This window comes from Hylobates moloch, unplaced genomic scaffold (genome assembly GCF_009828535.3).
Source record: "Hylobates moloch isolate HMO894 unplaced genomic scaffold, HMol_V3 SCAFFOLD_12, whole genome shotgun sequence".
NCBI classification, from domain to species: Eukaryota; Metazoa; Chordata; class Mammalia; order Primates; family Hylobatidae; genus Hylobates; species Hylobates moloch.
This window is the reverse complement of record NW_026652287.1, coordinates 38,796,729-38,813,357: the sequence shown is the minus strand read 5'-3', so window position 1 is coordinate 38,813,357 and position 16,629 is coordinate 38,796,729. Positions and strand designations below refer to the sequence as shown.

General features: G+C 45.5%; 1 protein-coding gene across 1 annotated transcript in view; it reads right to left on the bottom strand.

Annotated features, from left to right (window-relative positions):
* The window catches only part of LOC116478311 (uncharacterized), a gene marked incomplete at its 5' end in the record, with an annotated part of 109,677 nt that extends 93,048 nt beyond the window's left edge, over window positions 1-16,629 (bottom strand). Inside the window, one exon of the mRNA XM_058425746.1 lies at window positions 16,189-16,629. Within this exon, the coding sequence (XP_058281729.1) occupies window positions 16,189-16,629 (441 nt within the window). The remainder of the gene's footprint in view (window positions 1-16,188) is intronic.

The window sequence follows — 16,629 nt, the reverse complement described above, 5'->3', positions numbered from 1 at the left end:
AACAACATTCTCAAATTTTAGGATGTTTCCAAGTCATCTGGAGGGCTTGTCAAAACACATATTTCTGGAGCCCAATCCCAGAGTTTCTGATTTAGTAAGTCTGGGGTGGGGCCCAGAAATTGGATTTTCTCAAAAGTTTACGGTTGATGCTGATGCAGCTGGTGTAACCCTTTCCTTCCACACATGTGAAAGCTGGTGCCAACAGAGATGGTGTGAATGGTGCAGCTAGTTGTACAAAGTGCTGTTCAGTAAGAACTTTCTGTGATGATGTACATGCTCTTCTGTCCTCTCCAACACAGTAGGCATATGTGGGTACTGAGCACTTAAAATGTGGCTAGTGCAACTGAGACTTCAAATTTTTAATGCAATTAATCTTAATGAATTTTAATTCATATGATTGCATATCATACTTACTAGAGTAAGTACCATGTTGGACACCACATTTCTACAAGTGAGGTCTCCTAACTCCCAAGCCAATAAACTTTATAATACACAGCACTGCCTTCTGTTTTCAAGCCCCTAAGGATGTATACAAGAGGAGAATCACTAGGTGTTAGCAAACCTACATGCTCAACTTGCCAATAGACATTGTCAAATGGTTGTCTGTGGCTGAGACCATGGTATACACTCACCAAATTCTGTTTCCAGTTCCTTCTTCAAAGGCACATGAGAAAATATATTTCTCCATCTGCTTGCAGGGAGTTGAGACCACATGACTGGTTCTGGACAAGGAAATATAAGCTGAAGTGACATATGTCACTTCTAGACAGAGGCAATGAAAACCTCCTGACAGATTTTCTTTCTTTTTTTTTTTTTTCGAGACGGAGTCTTGCTCTGTCGCCCAGGTTGGAGTGCGGTGGCACAATCTCGGCTTATTGCAAGCTCCGCCTCCCGGGTTCAGGCCATTCTCCTGCCTCAGCCTCCCGAGTAGCTGAGACCACAGGCGCCCGCCACCACGCCCAGCTGATTTTTTTTTTCTTTTTTGTATTTTTAGTAGAGACGGGGTTTCACCATGTTAGTCAGGATGGTCTTGATCTCCTGACCTCGTGATCCGCCCACCTCGGCCTCCCAGAGTGCTAAGATTATAGGTGTGAGCCACCGCGCCCGGCCTGAGAGATTTTCTCATCTCTCTCTCCCCAGCTCTGGCAACATAGAGGCCTTTAGGAGAGATGAGGGACCCTAGGTTACAGGGTTAACACATGGAGTAGAGCTGGCCTGAAGGGTAGCTGGGATTTACAGTGGACTTTGTGTGAATGAGAGATAAACTTTAATTGTGCTAACTGAGATTTTCGGAGTTATTTGTTACTGCACTGTGACCTAGTCTATCCTAAATTATACACTCACTGGCATGATTGTATCAATACTCCCATCAGCATTGTATGAGAATTTCCATCTCCCCATACTTACTTATTTATTCAAAAAATAGTTATTGGCCAGGTGTGGTGGCTCACACCTGTAATCCCAGCACTTTGGGAAGCCAAGGCGGCTGGATCACCTGAGGTCAGGAGTTCGAGACCAACCTGGCCAACATGATGAAAGCCCATCTCTACTAAAAATACAAAAATTAGCCAGGCATGGTTGCGGATGCCTGTAATCGCACTTACTCAGGAGGCTGAGGCAGGAGAATCCCTTGAACCCAGGAGGCGGAGGTTGCAGTGGGCAGAGATCACACCATTACACTCCAGCCTGGGAGAGAGAGCGAGACTCTATCTCAAAAAAAAAAAAAAAAGTTATTGATAGCTGGGCCTGGTGGTATGCACCTGTAATCCCAGCTACTTGGGAGGCTGAAGTGGGAGGATTGTTTGGGCCTGGGAGGCAGAGGTTGCAATGAGCCAAGATTGCACCAACTGCATTCCAGCCTGGGCAACATAGCAAGACATTGCCTCAGAAAAACATAGTTATTGAGCACCTACTATGTTCCTGGGCCTATTTTAGGCACTGGAGATACAACAGCAAACAAAATAGACAGAAAATTGTGACCTTATGGAGCTTATATTCCAGCAAAAGAATCTTGTATTTTAGCAGGTGGTCACTGCTATGAAAAACATTTAAGCCAGGTAAAGGGAATTGGGAGCACTGGGTTGTAATTTCTTTTCTTTTTTAAATTTTATTTCTTTATAGATACATAACAGATGTACATATCTTCAGGGAACATGTGGTAACTTAATACATTTATATAATTTGTAAAGATCAAATAAGGAGGCCAGGCGTGGTGGCTCATGCCTATAATCCCAACACTTTGGGAAGCTGAGGCGGGTGGATCACAAGGTCAGGAGTTCAAGACCAGCCTAGCCAAGTTGATGAAACCCTGTCTCTGCTAAACATACAAAAATTAGCCTGGCATGGTGGCGGGCACCTGAAATCCCAGCTACTCGGGAGGCTGAGGTAGAAAATTGCTTGAACCCGGGAGGCAGGGGTTGCAGTGAGCTGAGATTGCACCACTGTACTCCAGCCTGGGCGACAGAGCAAGACTCAGTCTAAAAAAAAAAAAAAAAAAAAAATCAAATCAGGGTAATTAGGATATTCATCACCTTAAATATTCATCTTTATGCTAAAACATGAATTCTTCTTCTATTATTCTACCTATTTTGAAACGTACAACAGATTATTGTAAACTATACTCACCCTACTGATCTATCAAACACCAGATCTTATTTCTTCCATCTTACATTCTTCCAAATGTAGCTATACATTTGTACCCATTAGTCAATTTCTCTTCATTTCCCCCCTCCACCCTACCCTTCCTGGCTTCTGGTAGGAATCACCTATCTGCTCTCTATCTTCATGAGATGCACTTTTTCAGCACCCACACATGAATGAAAACATACGATATTTGTCTTTCTGTGCTTGGCTTATTTCACTTAACATGATGCTGCAAATGTCAGAATTTCATTCTTTTTATGGCTGAATAATATTCCATTGTATACATATAGCACATTTTTTCTTTTTTTTTTTCTTTTTTTGAGACAGAGTCTCTCTTTGTCACCCAGGCTGGAGTGCAGTAGCATGATCTCAGCTCCCTGTAACCTCTGCCTCCAGGGTTCAAGCAATTTTCATGCCTCAGCCTCCCTAGTAGTTGCAATTACAGGCATGAGCCACCACCGGTTAATTTTTGTATTTTTAGTAGAGCTGGGGTTTCACCATGTTGTCCAGGCTGGTCTTGAATTGACCTCAAGTGATCCACCTGTCTTGGCCTCCCAAAGTGCTGAGATTACAGGCATGAGCCACCTCACCGGGCCATATACTAGATTTTCTTTATGCATTCACTCATTGATGGGCACTTAGATTGACTCCATATCTTGGTTAGTGCAAATAGTGCTGCAATAAACATGTGAGTGCAAAGAGCATTTCCCCAGTGTTTTCCTCTGGTAGTTTCATAGTTTCAGATCTTAGATTTGAGTCTTTAATAGATTTTTGTTTAATTCTTGGATACACTGACTTCCTTCCTTTTGGGTATATTCATAGCATGGGACTGCTGGATCATATGGTAGTTCTATTTATAATTTTTTGAGGAACCTCCATACTGTTCTCCAGAGTGGCTGTACTAATTTACATTCCCACCAACAGTGTACGAGGGTTCCCCTTTCTCTACGTCTTCATCAGCATCCACCTTTTTATAAAGGCCGTTTTAACTGGGATGAGGTGATAGCTCATTGTAGTTTTGATTTGCATTTCTCTGACAATTAGCGATGTCGAGCATTTTTGTATATACCCCTTAGCCATTTGAATGTCTTCTTTTAAGAAATGTCTATTCATATCCTTTGCCCACTGTATTAGTCAGGGTTCTCTCGAGGGACAGAACTAACAGGATAGATGTATATATGAAGGTGAGTGTATTAAGGAGTATTGAGTCACATGATCACAAGGTAAAGTCCTACAATAGGCTGTCTGCAAGCTGAGGAGCAAGAAGCCAGTCCGAGTCCCAAAACCTCAAAAGTAGGGAAGCCGGCTGAGCGCGGTGGCTCACGCCTGTAATCCCAGCACTTTGGGAGGCCAAGGCAGGTGGATCACCTGAGGTCAGGAGTTCAAGACCAGCCTGGCCAACGTGGTGAAACCCCGTCTCTACTAAAAACACAAAAAACAGTCGGGTGTGGTGGTGCACGCCTGTAATCGCACCTACTCAGGAGGCTGAGGCAGGAGAATTGCTTGAACCCGGGAGGCAGAGGTTGCAGTGAGCCGAGATGGTGCCACTGCACTCCAACCTGGTGACAGGGTGAGACTCCGTCTCAAAAAAAAAAAAAAAAAAAAGTAGGGAAGCTGACAGTGCAGCCTTCAGTGTGTGGCCAAAGGCCCGAGAGCCCCTGGCAAATGACTGGTGTAAGTCCACAAGTCCAAAAGCTGAAGAACTTGGAGTCTGATGTTCAAGGGCAGGAAGCAACCAGCACGGAAGAAAGATGAAGGCCGGAAGTCTCAGTGAGTCTGTTCATTCCATTTTCTTCTTCCTGCTTTATCCTAGCAGGGCTGGCAGCTGGTGGGTGCCCACCCAGATTGAGGGTGGGTCTGCCTCTCCCAGTCCACTGACTCAAATGTTAATCTCCTTTGGCAACACACTCACAGACACACCCAGGAACAATACTTGCATCCTGCAATCCAGTCAAGTTGACACTCAGTATTAACCGTCACGCCTGTTTTTGGTTTGTTTTTTGTTTTTTGTTTTTTTTCTGAGACGGTGTCTCACTCTGTCGCCCAGGCTTGTGTGTGGTGGTGTGATCTCGGCTCACTGCAACCTCTGCCTTCCGGGTTCAAGCAGTTCTCCCTCCTCAGCCTACTGCATAGCCTACAGGCATGCGCCACCACACTCAGCTAATTTTTGTAGTTTTAGTAGAGATGAGGTTTCACCACGTTGGTCAGGCTGGTCTCGAACCCCTGACCTCAAGTGAACCGCCCGCCTTGGCCTCCCAAAGTGCTGGGATTACAGGCGTGAGCCACTGAGCCCGGCCCACACCCACTTTCTAATTAGATTTTTTTTTTCCTGTTGAGTTGTTTGAGCTCCTTATATATTCTGATTATTAATCCCCTGTCAGATGGATAGTTTGCAAATATTTTCTTCCATTCTGTGGAGTGCCTCTTCACTTTGTTTATTGTTCCCTTTGCTTTGCAGAAGTTTTTTGGGTTGATAGAATCCCATTTGTCTATTTTCACTTCGTTGCCTGTGCTTTTGAAGCCTTACACAAAAAATCTGTGCCCAGACTAATGTCTCACAGTTTCAGGTCTTGGATTTAAGCCTTTAATAGATTTTTGTTTGTTTGTTTATTTATTTATTTATTTATTTATTTATTTATTTATTTATTTATTTTTATTTTATTTATTTATTTATTTATTTTGAGTTGGATTCTCCCTCTGTTGCCTAGGCTGGAGTGCAGTGGCACAATCTCGGCTCACCGCAATCTCCACCTCCCGGGTTTGAGCGGTCCTCCAGCCTCAGCCTCCCCAGTAGCTGGGACTACAGGCCCACGCTACCACACGCAGCTAATGTTTGTATTTATAGCATCCCAACTGGAAAGGAAGAAGTCATATTAGCCTTGTTCATAGATGACATGATTTTTTTTACAATAGCTTTATTTATTATTTTATTTTTTGGAGATAGGGTCTCACTCTATCGTCCAGGCTGGAGTGCAGTAGCACCATTATAGCTCACTGCAGCCTTGATCTCCTGGGCTCAAGTGACCTCCCTGTCTTAGTCTCCTGAGTAGCTAGGACTACAGGTGCACCCCACTATGCCTGGCTAATTTTTTAATTTTGTTGTAGAGGTTGGCTCTTGCTCTGTTGTCCAGTGTGGTCTTGAACTCCTTGCTTCAAGTGATCCTCCTGCCGTGGCCTCCTAAAATGCTGGGATTACAGGCATGAGCCACCTGGGCAACACAGCAAAACCTCATGCCTGGCCTGATATGATCTTATACTCGACTCCACCAAAAAACTGTTAAAACTGATAAACAAATTCAGTAAAGTTGCAGGATACAAAATCAACATACAAAAATCAGTAGCGTTTGGCCAGGCGCAGTGGCTCACGCCTGTAATCCCAGCAGTTTGGGATGCCGAGGCAAGTGGATCACCTGAGGTCAGGAGTTCGAGACCAGCCTTGCCAACATGGTGAAACCCTGTCTCTACTAAAAATACCAAATATTGGCTGGGTGTGGTGGTGGGCGCCTGTAATCCCAGCTACCTGGGAGCCTGAGGCAGGAGAATGGCTTGAACCTGGGAGACAGAGGTTGCAGTGAGCCCCGAGATCACACCATTGCACTCCAGCCTGGGCAACAAGAGCAAAACTCTGTCTCAAAAAAAAAAAAAAAAATCCAAACCAAAAAAAAACCCAAATCAGTAGCATTTATATATGCCAACAGCAAACAATCTGAAAAAGAAATCAAGAGAGCAGTCCCATTTACAATAGCCACAAAGAATATAAAATACCTAGGAATCAATTTAACCAAAGAAGTAAAAGATCTGTACAAGGGGCCGGGTGCGGTGGCTCACGCTTGTAATCCCAGCACTTTGGGAGGCCGAGGCGGGCGGATCGCGAGGTCAGGAGATCGAGACCACGGTGAAACCCCGTCTCTACTAAAAATACAAAAAATTAGCCGGGCGTGGTGGCAGGCGCCTGTAGTCCCAGCTACTCGGAGAGGCTGAGGCAGGAGAATGGCGTGAACCCGGGAGGCGGAGCTTGCAGTGAGCCGAGATTGCGCCACTGCACTCTAGCCTGGGCGACAGAGCGAGACTCCATCTCAAAAAAAAAAAAAAAAAAAAACACTAATGAAAGAAGCTGAAGAGGACACACACACAAAATTGAAATATATTTCATGCTCATGGTTTAGAAGAATTAATTTTGCTAAAATGACAATACTGCCCAAAGGAATTTGCAGATCCAATGCAATCCCTATCAAAATACCGGCGACACTCTTCACAGAAATAGAAAAAACAATGCTAAAATTTACATAGAACCACGAAAGACCCCAAAATAGCCAAAGCAATCCTGAACAAAAAGAACAAAGCTAAAGGCATCACACTATGTGACTTCAAAATAGACGACAAAGCTATGGTAACCAAATCAGCATGATACTGGCATAAAGACAGACATGCAGACCACTGGAGCAGAATAGAAAACCCAGATATAAATCCACACATTTACAGCCAACTCATTGTCAGCAAAGGCACCAACAACATACAATGGGGGGAGAACAATCTCTTCAATAAATGGTGCTGAGAAAATCGGATAACTGTATGTAGAAGAATGAAACTAGAGCCGTAGCTGTCACCATATACAAAAATTAAACAGGCTGGGCACAATGGGTCATGCCTGTAATTCCAGCACTTTGAGAGGCTGAGGTGGGCAGATCACTTGGGGTCAGGAGTTCAAGACCAGCCTGGTCAACATGGTGAAACCCCATCTCTACTAAAAATATAAAAATAGCCAGGCATGGTGGCAGGCACCCATAGTCCCAGCTACTCAGGAGGCTGAGGCAGGAGAATCGCTTGAACCAGGCTGCAGGGAGCCAAGATCGCACCACTGCACTCCAGCCTGGGCAACAGAGCGAGACTCTATCTCAAAAAAAAAAAAAACCAACTGTGTTATCCTCTCACTGAATATACCGCTTTATCATCGTATAGTGACCTGCTTTGTTTCTTTTCACAAGCTTGGAATTGTCTCTTTTATCTGATACCATATATAGATACCAAGTATATCTACCCCTGCTTTTTTTTTTTTTTTCGTTTCCAGTTGCATGGAATATCTTTCTCTAACTCTTCACTTTCAGTCTAAGTGTGTCTTTGTAGGTGAACTGGGTTTCTTGTAGACAGCACAGAGTTGGGCCTTTTTTCTTTTTTCTTTCGAGACAAGGTCTGTGGCCCAGGCTGGAGTGCAATGGCAAAATCTCGGCTCACTGCTATGTCCGCCTCCCGGGCTCAAGTGATCCTCCCACAGCAACCTCCTGAGTAGTCAGGAATACAAGTGCACGCCAGCCACCACACCCAGGAAATTTTTTTTTTTTTTTTTTTGGTAGAGACGAGGTTCACTATGTTGCCCAGGTTGGTCTCCAACTCCTGAGCTCAAGCAATCTTCCTGCCTTGGCCTCCCAAAGTGCTTGGGTTACAGGCATGAGTCACCATGCCTGGCGTTGGTCTTATTCTTTATCCATTCAGCCACTTTATGCCTTTTAATTGGATAATTTATTTCATTAACAATCAGCGTTATTATTGATAATTAAGGACGTACTACTGCCATTTTGTTGCTTATTTTCTGGTTGTTTTCTTCCTTCTTTTTTTTTTTTTGAGACAGTCTTGCTGTGTCGCCCAGGCATGACTGCAGTGGCATAATCTCAATCACTACAACCTCTGCCTCCCGGGTTCAAGTGATTCTCCTGCCTCAGCCTCCCGAGTAGCTGGGACTACAGGCACCCACCACCACACTCAGCTAATTTTTGTATTTTTAGTAGAGAGGGGGTTTTGCCATGTTGGCCAAATGGATCTCAAACGCTTGACCTCAAGTGATCCGCCTCCCTTGGCCTCCCATAGTTCCGGGATTACAGGCATGAGCCACCGTGCCTGGCCCCCTTTTCTCCTTTCTTACTGTCTTCCTTTGTGATTAAGTGATTTTCTCTGGTAGTATGTTTTAACTTGTTACTTTTTATTTTTATTGAATCTATTATAGGTTTTTACATTGTGGTTACCTTAAGGCTTATAAAAAAATCTTATCCATATAACAAGTTTTTTGTTTTTTGTTTTTTTTGAGATGAAGTTTCATTTTTGTTGCCCAGGCTGGAGTGCAATGGCACAATCTCGGCTCACCACAACCTCCACCTCCCGGGTTCAAGCAATTCTCCTGCCTCAGTCTCCCGAGTAGCTGGAATTACAGGCATGTGCCACCACGCCCGGCTAATTTTTTGTATTTTTAGTAGAAAAGGGGTTTCTCCATATTAGTCAGGCTGATCTCGAACTCCCGACCTCAGGTGATCCACCTGCTTTGGCCTCCCAAAGTGCCAGGATTATAGGTGTGGGCCACCGTGCTTGGCCCCCTTTTTTCCTTTTTTCCTTTCGTACTGTCTTCCTTTGTGATTAAGTGATTTTCTCTGGTAGTATGTTTTAACTTGATACTTTTTATCTTTATTGAATCTATTATAGGTTTTTGCATTGTGGTTACCTTGAGGCTTCTTAAAAAAATCTTATAACAAGTTATTTTAAAGTGATAACATCTTAGATCACAAAGAAAAAAATAGAAACAATGAATAAAAACTCCACACTTTATCTCCTTCCCTCCCACATTTTGACTTTTTGTTTCCTCAATTTACATATTTTTATTTTGCCTGTCTCTTAACAAGCTGCTATAGCTATTATTGTTTTAAGTATGGAGTCTTACTATGTTGCTCAGACTGGCCTCAAACTCCTAGGTTCAAGTGATCCTCCTGCCTCAGCCTCCCAAGTAGCTGAGACTACACCCAGCTCAATATTATTGTTTTTGATAGATTTGTCTTTGGGGCTTTATGGTAGAGTTAAGAATGAACTGCACACCACAATTACAGTATTGGAGTATCCTGGGTTTCTCTGTGTACCTAATTTTACCAATGGGTTTTATACCTTCAAATATTTTCTTTGGCCAGGAATGATGGCTCACACCTGTAATCCCAACGCTTTAGGAGGCCAAGGGGGGATGATTGCTTGAGCTCAGGAATTCGAGACAAGCCTGGGCAACATGGCAAAACCCCGTCTCTACCAGAAAGAAAATACAAAAATTAGCCAGGCATGGTGGTGTGCACCTGTAGTCCCAGCTACTCAGGAGGCTGAGGTGGGAGGATCACCGGAGCCTGGAAGTTTGAGGCTGCAGTAAGCTATGATTGGGTCACTGCACTCCATCCTGGGTGATAGAGCAAGACCCTGTCTCAAAAAAAAATTTTTTTTTTTTTTGCATGGTTTTTTTTTTTTTTTTCTGGATTGAGGAACTCTCTGGAACTCTCTTTCTTCAAGAGAGCATTTCTTATAATACAGATCTGGTAGTGGTGAATTCTCTCTGCCTTTATTTGGGAAAAACTTTATCTCTTCTTCATATTTGAATAATAGCTTTGCTTGATACAGTATTCTTGGATGGCCTTCATGGTTTCCATTGAGAAGTCTGTGGCCAGGTAAATTAGAGCTCCTTTAAGTGTCATTTCCTTCTTTTCTCTTACTGTTTCTAGGAGCCTGTCTTTGTTCTTGACCTTTGAGAGTTTGATTATTATATGCCTTGGGGTAATCAAATCTATTTGTAGTTCTCTGGCCTTTCTGTACCTGGATATTTGGAATTTTTGAATGTCTTCCATTGTTTCTTTGAATATGCTTTCTATCCCCTTGCTCCTCCTCAGTTGCCTCTTGAACACCAATAATTCTTAGATTTTGTCTTCTATATTTTGTAGGTGATTTCCATTCCTTTCATTCTTTTTTTTTCTTCTGTATGTATTTTCAAACAGCCCATCTCCAAGTTCACTGATTGTTTCCTCTGCTCGATCCACTCTGCTGTTGAGAACCTCTAAAGAACTTTTCAGTTCAGCAAACGTATTTCTCAGTTCTAAGATTTGTTTGGGTTTTTTTTATTATTATTATTTCAATCTCTGTTAAATTTCACTGATAAATTTCTGAGATGCTTTTCTATGTCATTGTGGAATTCACTGAGTTTCCTTAAAAATGCCATTTTGAATTCTTAGAAAGCTCACATATTACTGTCTTGTTAGGTTTAGTCACTGGTCCCTTACTTTGTCCATTTGGGGAGCTCATGGTTCCCTGTTTGCTTTTGTTTGTTGTTAATGTACATCTATGCCTTTGCACTGAAGGATTAGTCACTTATTCCAGTCTTCTCCATCTGGCTTGTTTTGGCTTTTACTGGCTCCATTTGCTTATAGATTCTTCATAATTGACCTGTTGGTTTATTTTTTTCTGCTAGGTTGCTGCCTCCTTTTTAGCACTCAGTGGCACCTTAAAACCAGGTTTGCCTTGGCTCTATTAAAGATCAGAGTGTCTCCCATCCCGAATGGGGGAGGTCCCAAAGGGGATATCCTAGTAGCATAGGGAAGCTGGCTAGGGGTTCATTCCCAGGGGAGCTATGGAAGACACCTCCCACAGCATGGTGCTAATGAACAGCGACTCTGATTTGGCATCTCCTTTGGCCAAGTGACAGAGTAGAGAGAGTTTCCAAGGCTGGGGATGGTAGTCCCACCTCCCCACTTTGTCTGTGGCTATTCTCAAAGGATATTTCTCCCTTGAGACATTCCTGATGCTTCCTGTAGGTTGAGGCAGGGACAGATTGCCTGCCAGGGAACCCAAGACGGTGGGGAAGCTGATTATTCACCTCGATCTCACTTTTTCCCACGTAGAAACTATGAGTGGAGGGGGAATTTCCTGCCCACTTGGTGCCATGCAGATTGGAGAGAGGGATGCCATGGATATGGAAGAATTATTCTCTTACTGTCTGCTCAGAAGATTTTTTCCTTTCTCTGTGGTCCCAGGAACTGTTTCACCCTCATATTTGGGCTCTGGGATATTGGGATGCTGCTGACGATAATTTTGGCACTGTATATTTGTTTTTGGTTTTCTGAGGGAGTGTGGGGAGTAAAGTCAGTGTTTTAATCTGTTTGCATTACTATAAAGGAATACTTGATACTGGGTAATTTATAAAGAAAAGAGGTTTATTGTGGCTCATATTTCTGCAGGCTTTATAGGAAGCATGGTGCCAACATCTGCTTCTGGTGAGGGCCTCAGGAAGCTTCCAATCATGGCGGAAGGTGAAGGGGGACCAGGCACATTCTACGGACAGAGAGAGAAAGAGAGGGAGCGAGAGAGACAGGGAGGAAGTGCCAGGCTCTCTTAAACAACCAGATTTGCCCGGGTGTAGTGGCTTACAACTGATTACAGCACTTTGGGAGGCCAAGGCAGGTGGATCATTTGAGCTCAAGAGTTCCAGACCAGCCTGGCCAACGTGGTGAAACCCTGTTTTTACTAAAAATACAAAAATTTAGCCAAGTATAGTGGTGGGTGCCTGTAGTCCCAACTACTTGGGAGGCTGAGGCAGGAGAATTGCTTAAACCCAGGAGGCAGAGGTTGCAGTGAGCCAAGATCATGCCACTGCACTCTAGCCTATGTGACAGAGCAAGACTCTGTCTCAAAAAAAATACAGATCTTGTGTGAACTAATAGAATAAGAACTCACTCGTTACCGTGAGGACAGCACCAAGTCATTCATGAGGGATCCACCCCTATGACCCAAACACCTCCCACCAGGCCCAACCTCCAACATTGGTAATCATATTTTAACATGAGATTTGAGACTGAGTAACATAGTGAGAACTCCATCTGTACAAAATTTTAAAAGTTAGCCTGGCATGATGCAGCAAGCTACTCTAGCTACTCAGGAGGCTGAGGTGGGAGGATTGCTGGAGCCTAGGAGATGGAGGCTGCAGTGAGCCAAGATAGTGCCATTGTACTCCAATCTGGGTGACACAGACCCTATCTCAAAAGAAAAAAAAAAATGAGATTTTAGGAGGACAAATATTCAAAACATATCAGCCAGCTTGCTTCTACCACCATTGTGGAAGTGGGAGTCCTCCTGGGTTGAAATTTTTAATAGCATCATTATGGTAAGTCACAATTAAGAATGTGTCATTTGAACAAAGACTTGATGTTAAGGAGGGGATAAGCCACATAGGGATTATGGGGAGAGCGTTTGATGAAGAGGAAATAATAGAAACCAGCCAGAAGTGTTCAAGTGCCAATGGCACTCAACAGAGTGAGTAGTGGTGGAGCATGCTTAGGGAGGTAGAGTTAAAAAAAAAAATGGGGTTGGGCCGGGAGTGGTGGCTCATGCCTGCAATCCCAGCACTTTGGGAGGCCGAGGCAGGCAGATCACGAGGTCAGGAGTTTGAGAACAGCCTGACCAACATGGTGAAATCCTATCTCTACTAAAAATACAAAAATTAACCGGGCGTGGTGACAGGTGCCTGTAATCTCAGCTACTCTGGAGGTTGAGGCAGGAGAATCACTTGAACCCAGGAGGCAGAGGTTGCAGTGAGCCGAGATGGTGCCACTGCACTCCAGCCTGAGCAACAAAGCGAGACTCCATCTCAAAAATAAAAATAAAAAATAAAAAATAATGGAGTCATCAGATTGTGGTGTGGGTACAACAGCAAATAATATTGCTGGGCTTAGTGTTTGTCCAGCTGATGGATATAAACTGGTGTGTTATTGGGATTTTAGTTTACATTTCCCTGATTACAGTGGAGTAGAGCCTTAGTTTATCAGTCTTTCCTAAAGCTCAGAAGGTATTGGGACTCTTGGCTAACTGTAGAGGACAATTTTGAAGACTGGAAGCCCAGGAACCCCTGGGAGGTCCAAAACATCATTTCCCAACCCTGGAAAAGAGTGGCTTTGAGACTGGGGTTACCAGATTTAGCAAATAGGAATATAGAATGCTCAATTGAATTTGAATTTCAGATAAATAACAAAAGAAAAGTTTGTACATAAGTATACCCCCATGCAATTTTTGCTTAAAAATATATTGAGCAAAAGAAGCTGGCACAAAAAAAAAACATGTTATTTGATTTCCTTTCTATAAAATTCTAGAAGAGGCAAACTAATCAAAAATGACAGAAGTCAGAACAGTGGTTGCTTGAAGAGGGCAAGAATTGACTTTTAAAGGGTCACAGGAGAACTGATTTCTGGGGTGATGGAAATGTTCTATAGCAATAATATTGTCTAGGATGGTGGTTACACGGGTGTATGCAATTATCAAAGCTTATTGAAGTGAATATTTAAAATCTGTGGCTTTTTTCTTTTCTTTTCTTTTTTTTTTTTTTTTTGAGACAGAGTCTTGCTCTATCGCCCAGGCTGGAGTGCAGTGGCATGATCTCTGCTCACTGCAACCTCCGCCTCCCGGGTTCAAGTAATTCTCCTGCCTCAGCCTCCCCAGTGGCTGGGATTACAGGCATGCGCCACTATGCCCGGCTAATTTTTGTATTCTTAGTAGAGATGGGGTTTCACCATGTTGGCCATGCTGGTCTCAAACTGTTACCTTGTGATCTGCCCGCCTCAGCCTCCCAAAGTGCTGGGATTACAGGCGTGAGCCACCACCACGCCCGGCCCAATCTGTGGCCTTTTGTTTTGGTTTTTTGTTTTTTTCTTTTTTGAGACAGAGTCTTTCTCTGTCACCCAGGCTGGAGTGCGGTGGTGGCACAATCTCGACTCACTGCAACCTCTACCTCCTGGGTTCAAGCGACTCTCGCGCTTCAGCCTCCTGAGTAGTTGGGATTACAGATGTGTGCCACCACGCCTGGCTAATTTTTGTATTTTTAGTAGAGAAGGGGTTTCACCATGTTGGCCAGCCTGGTCTCGAACTCCTGACCTCGTGATCCTCCTGCTTCGGCCTCCCAAAGTGCCGGGATTACAGAGGTGAGCCACCGTGCCCTGTGGGCCTTTTTGTAACATAAATTATGCCACACAAGCAAAAAAAAAAAAGGGGGTCACTTGGCTAATTAAACCAATCAGAGGCAAGAAAGCAGAGCTATGCTGATTGGCTTATGCCTGAGCCACAGACCCCTCGCCAAACTAGGCGCAAGAAGGGACGGTCATGGTGGATCAGCCTGTAATCCCAGCACTTTGGGAGGCCAAGACAAGAGGATCACTGGAGTTCAGGAGTTTGAGACCAGCCTGGGCAACAGAGTGAGACTTCATCTCCATAAAAAGAAAAAATGGCTGGGTGTGGTGGTTCACGCCTGTAATCCCAACACTTTGGGAGGCCAAGGCAGGCGGATCACCTGAGGCCAGGAGTTTGAGACCAGCCTGGCCAACATGGTGAGACCCCCATCTCTACTAAAAGTACAAAAATTAGCCGGGCGTGGTGGCGGGCACCTGTAGTCACAGCTACTCGGGAGGCTGAGGCAGGAGAATCGCTTGAACCTGGGAGGTGGAGGTTGCAGTGAGCCGAGATGGGATCACTGCACTCCAGCTTGGGTGACAGAAGGAGCCTCCGTCTCAAAAAAATTTTTGTGTTTTTAGTAGAGATGGGGTTTCACCATGTTGGCCAGACTGATCTTGAACTCCTGACCCAAGGTGATCCACCCACCTCGGCCTCACAAAGTGCTGGGATTTACAGGCGTGAGCCACTGCGCCCTGTCCTAATTTTTGTATTTTTATTAGAGACGGGGTTTCGCCATGTTGGCCAGGCTGGTCTCGAACTCCTGCGCTCAGACAGTCCACCCGCCTCAGCCTCCCAAAGTGTTAGGATTACAGGCATGAGCTACCGCGCCCGGCCATCTTCTTTACCTCTCCACTGTGTCAGTTTTATTATTCTCTTCTTCTCTAGACACTTTCTTCCGCAAGATAGGGGGCAGAGTGGGAAAATGACCGTAGTCAGAACCTATGGGAAGGACCCACCCAAAAGGAAAAGGCTTCTTGTGCCCAGGCTGCATATCCAAAACCCCAGGGAAGGACTTTCATTGGTTCAGTCTCCACTTTGTTCCAGGAGGAGCGTAATGATTGGTCCAGCCTGACTCGTTTACCCATCTCTCAACCATCACCATGGTGGGGAGGGGACACGCAGGAGACTGTCAGTTCCTACCCTAAACGGGGGAGGGGGCAGGGGTGATCATTTTCTCAGCTCCTATAAACAAAGTTTCAGTTCTTTTTCCTCCTATTGCTGAAACACTGGAATAAGGAAAGAGGTCGTCTGTCTAGAGAGACTGGTTGGGGAGTATGGTCTCCCCAGCCCAGCCAAGCTCAGGTCCCTGCATACAGCAGGCGCCTAATTGATGCTTATAGCACGAATGACTGAATGAATAACCCGTTCCCACAGGCTGTCCTGGGATGGTCCTAATTTCACAGACCCTGAGCGGATCAAGGATGAAGCGGGCCCAGGGGTCCCGCCCACCGGCTGAGTGCGTCTTAGGACGCAGAGACAAGACCAGAGAGGGCGGAACCTCTGAGCGTTAGGTGGCACCTTGGAGACCCCGCCACCTCGAAGGGCCCAGTTAGGGGCGGAGCTTCTAAACCCCAGCATTTTGGATTGAACCATCTTCCAGCGGTTAAAGGGGAGAGCCGAGAAAGCCCTTCTGCATTTGTCACCAGCCTTTTTACCACCTCCTGGCCACAGAAACGATGTATTTGCTTCTCTAACGGCCACGCCGTTTTCCCCTTCGCCTCGTTACTCCTCAAAGACCCACGCGGCCACAGAGTCCAGACTTACCCACCACCACCTTGCAGTGGCTCGCCCCAGTTTGACGCATTGCAGGGAAGGTCGGACCAATGGGCGCCACGCTCTCATTTCCGCCATGGGCCAGGCCCAATAGTGACGCGGCTCACAGAGGGACGCGTCACGCACCGCCGAGAGGTGCTCCTCCGCCGAGGAAAGTGAAGTGGGCCCGGGAGGCGGGGCGCGCGGCGAGGGAAAGTAGTCCGGCGGCGGGAGCGAGCGCACGCGCGCCCGGCGGCAAATCCAGTTCCTGTGCAGGGTGGGGACGAGAGATTCGCGGGCACGTCTGTGTGGAGCGGGGCGCGGAGGGATCCGTGGGAGCCGCAGTGCGGCGGCGCGCCGGCCGGGTGGGGCGGGGCCGAGCGAGGCGGGGCGCGCGCGGCGGCCGTTGAGGGACCGTTGGGGCGGGCGGCGGCGGCGGCGGCGGCGGCGGCG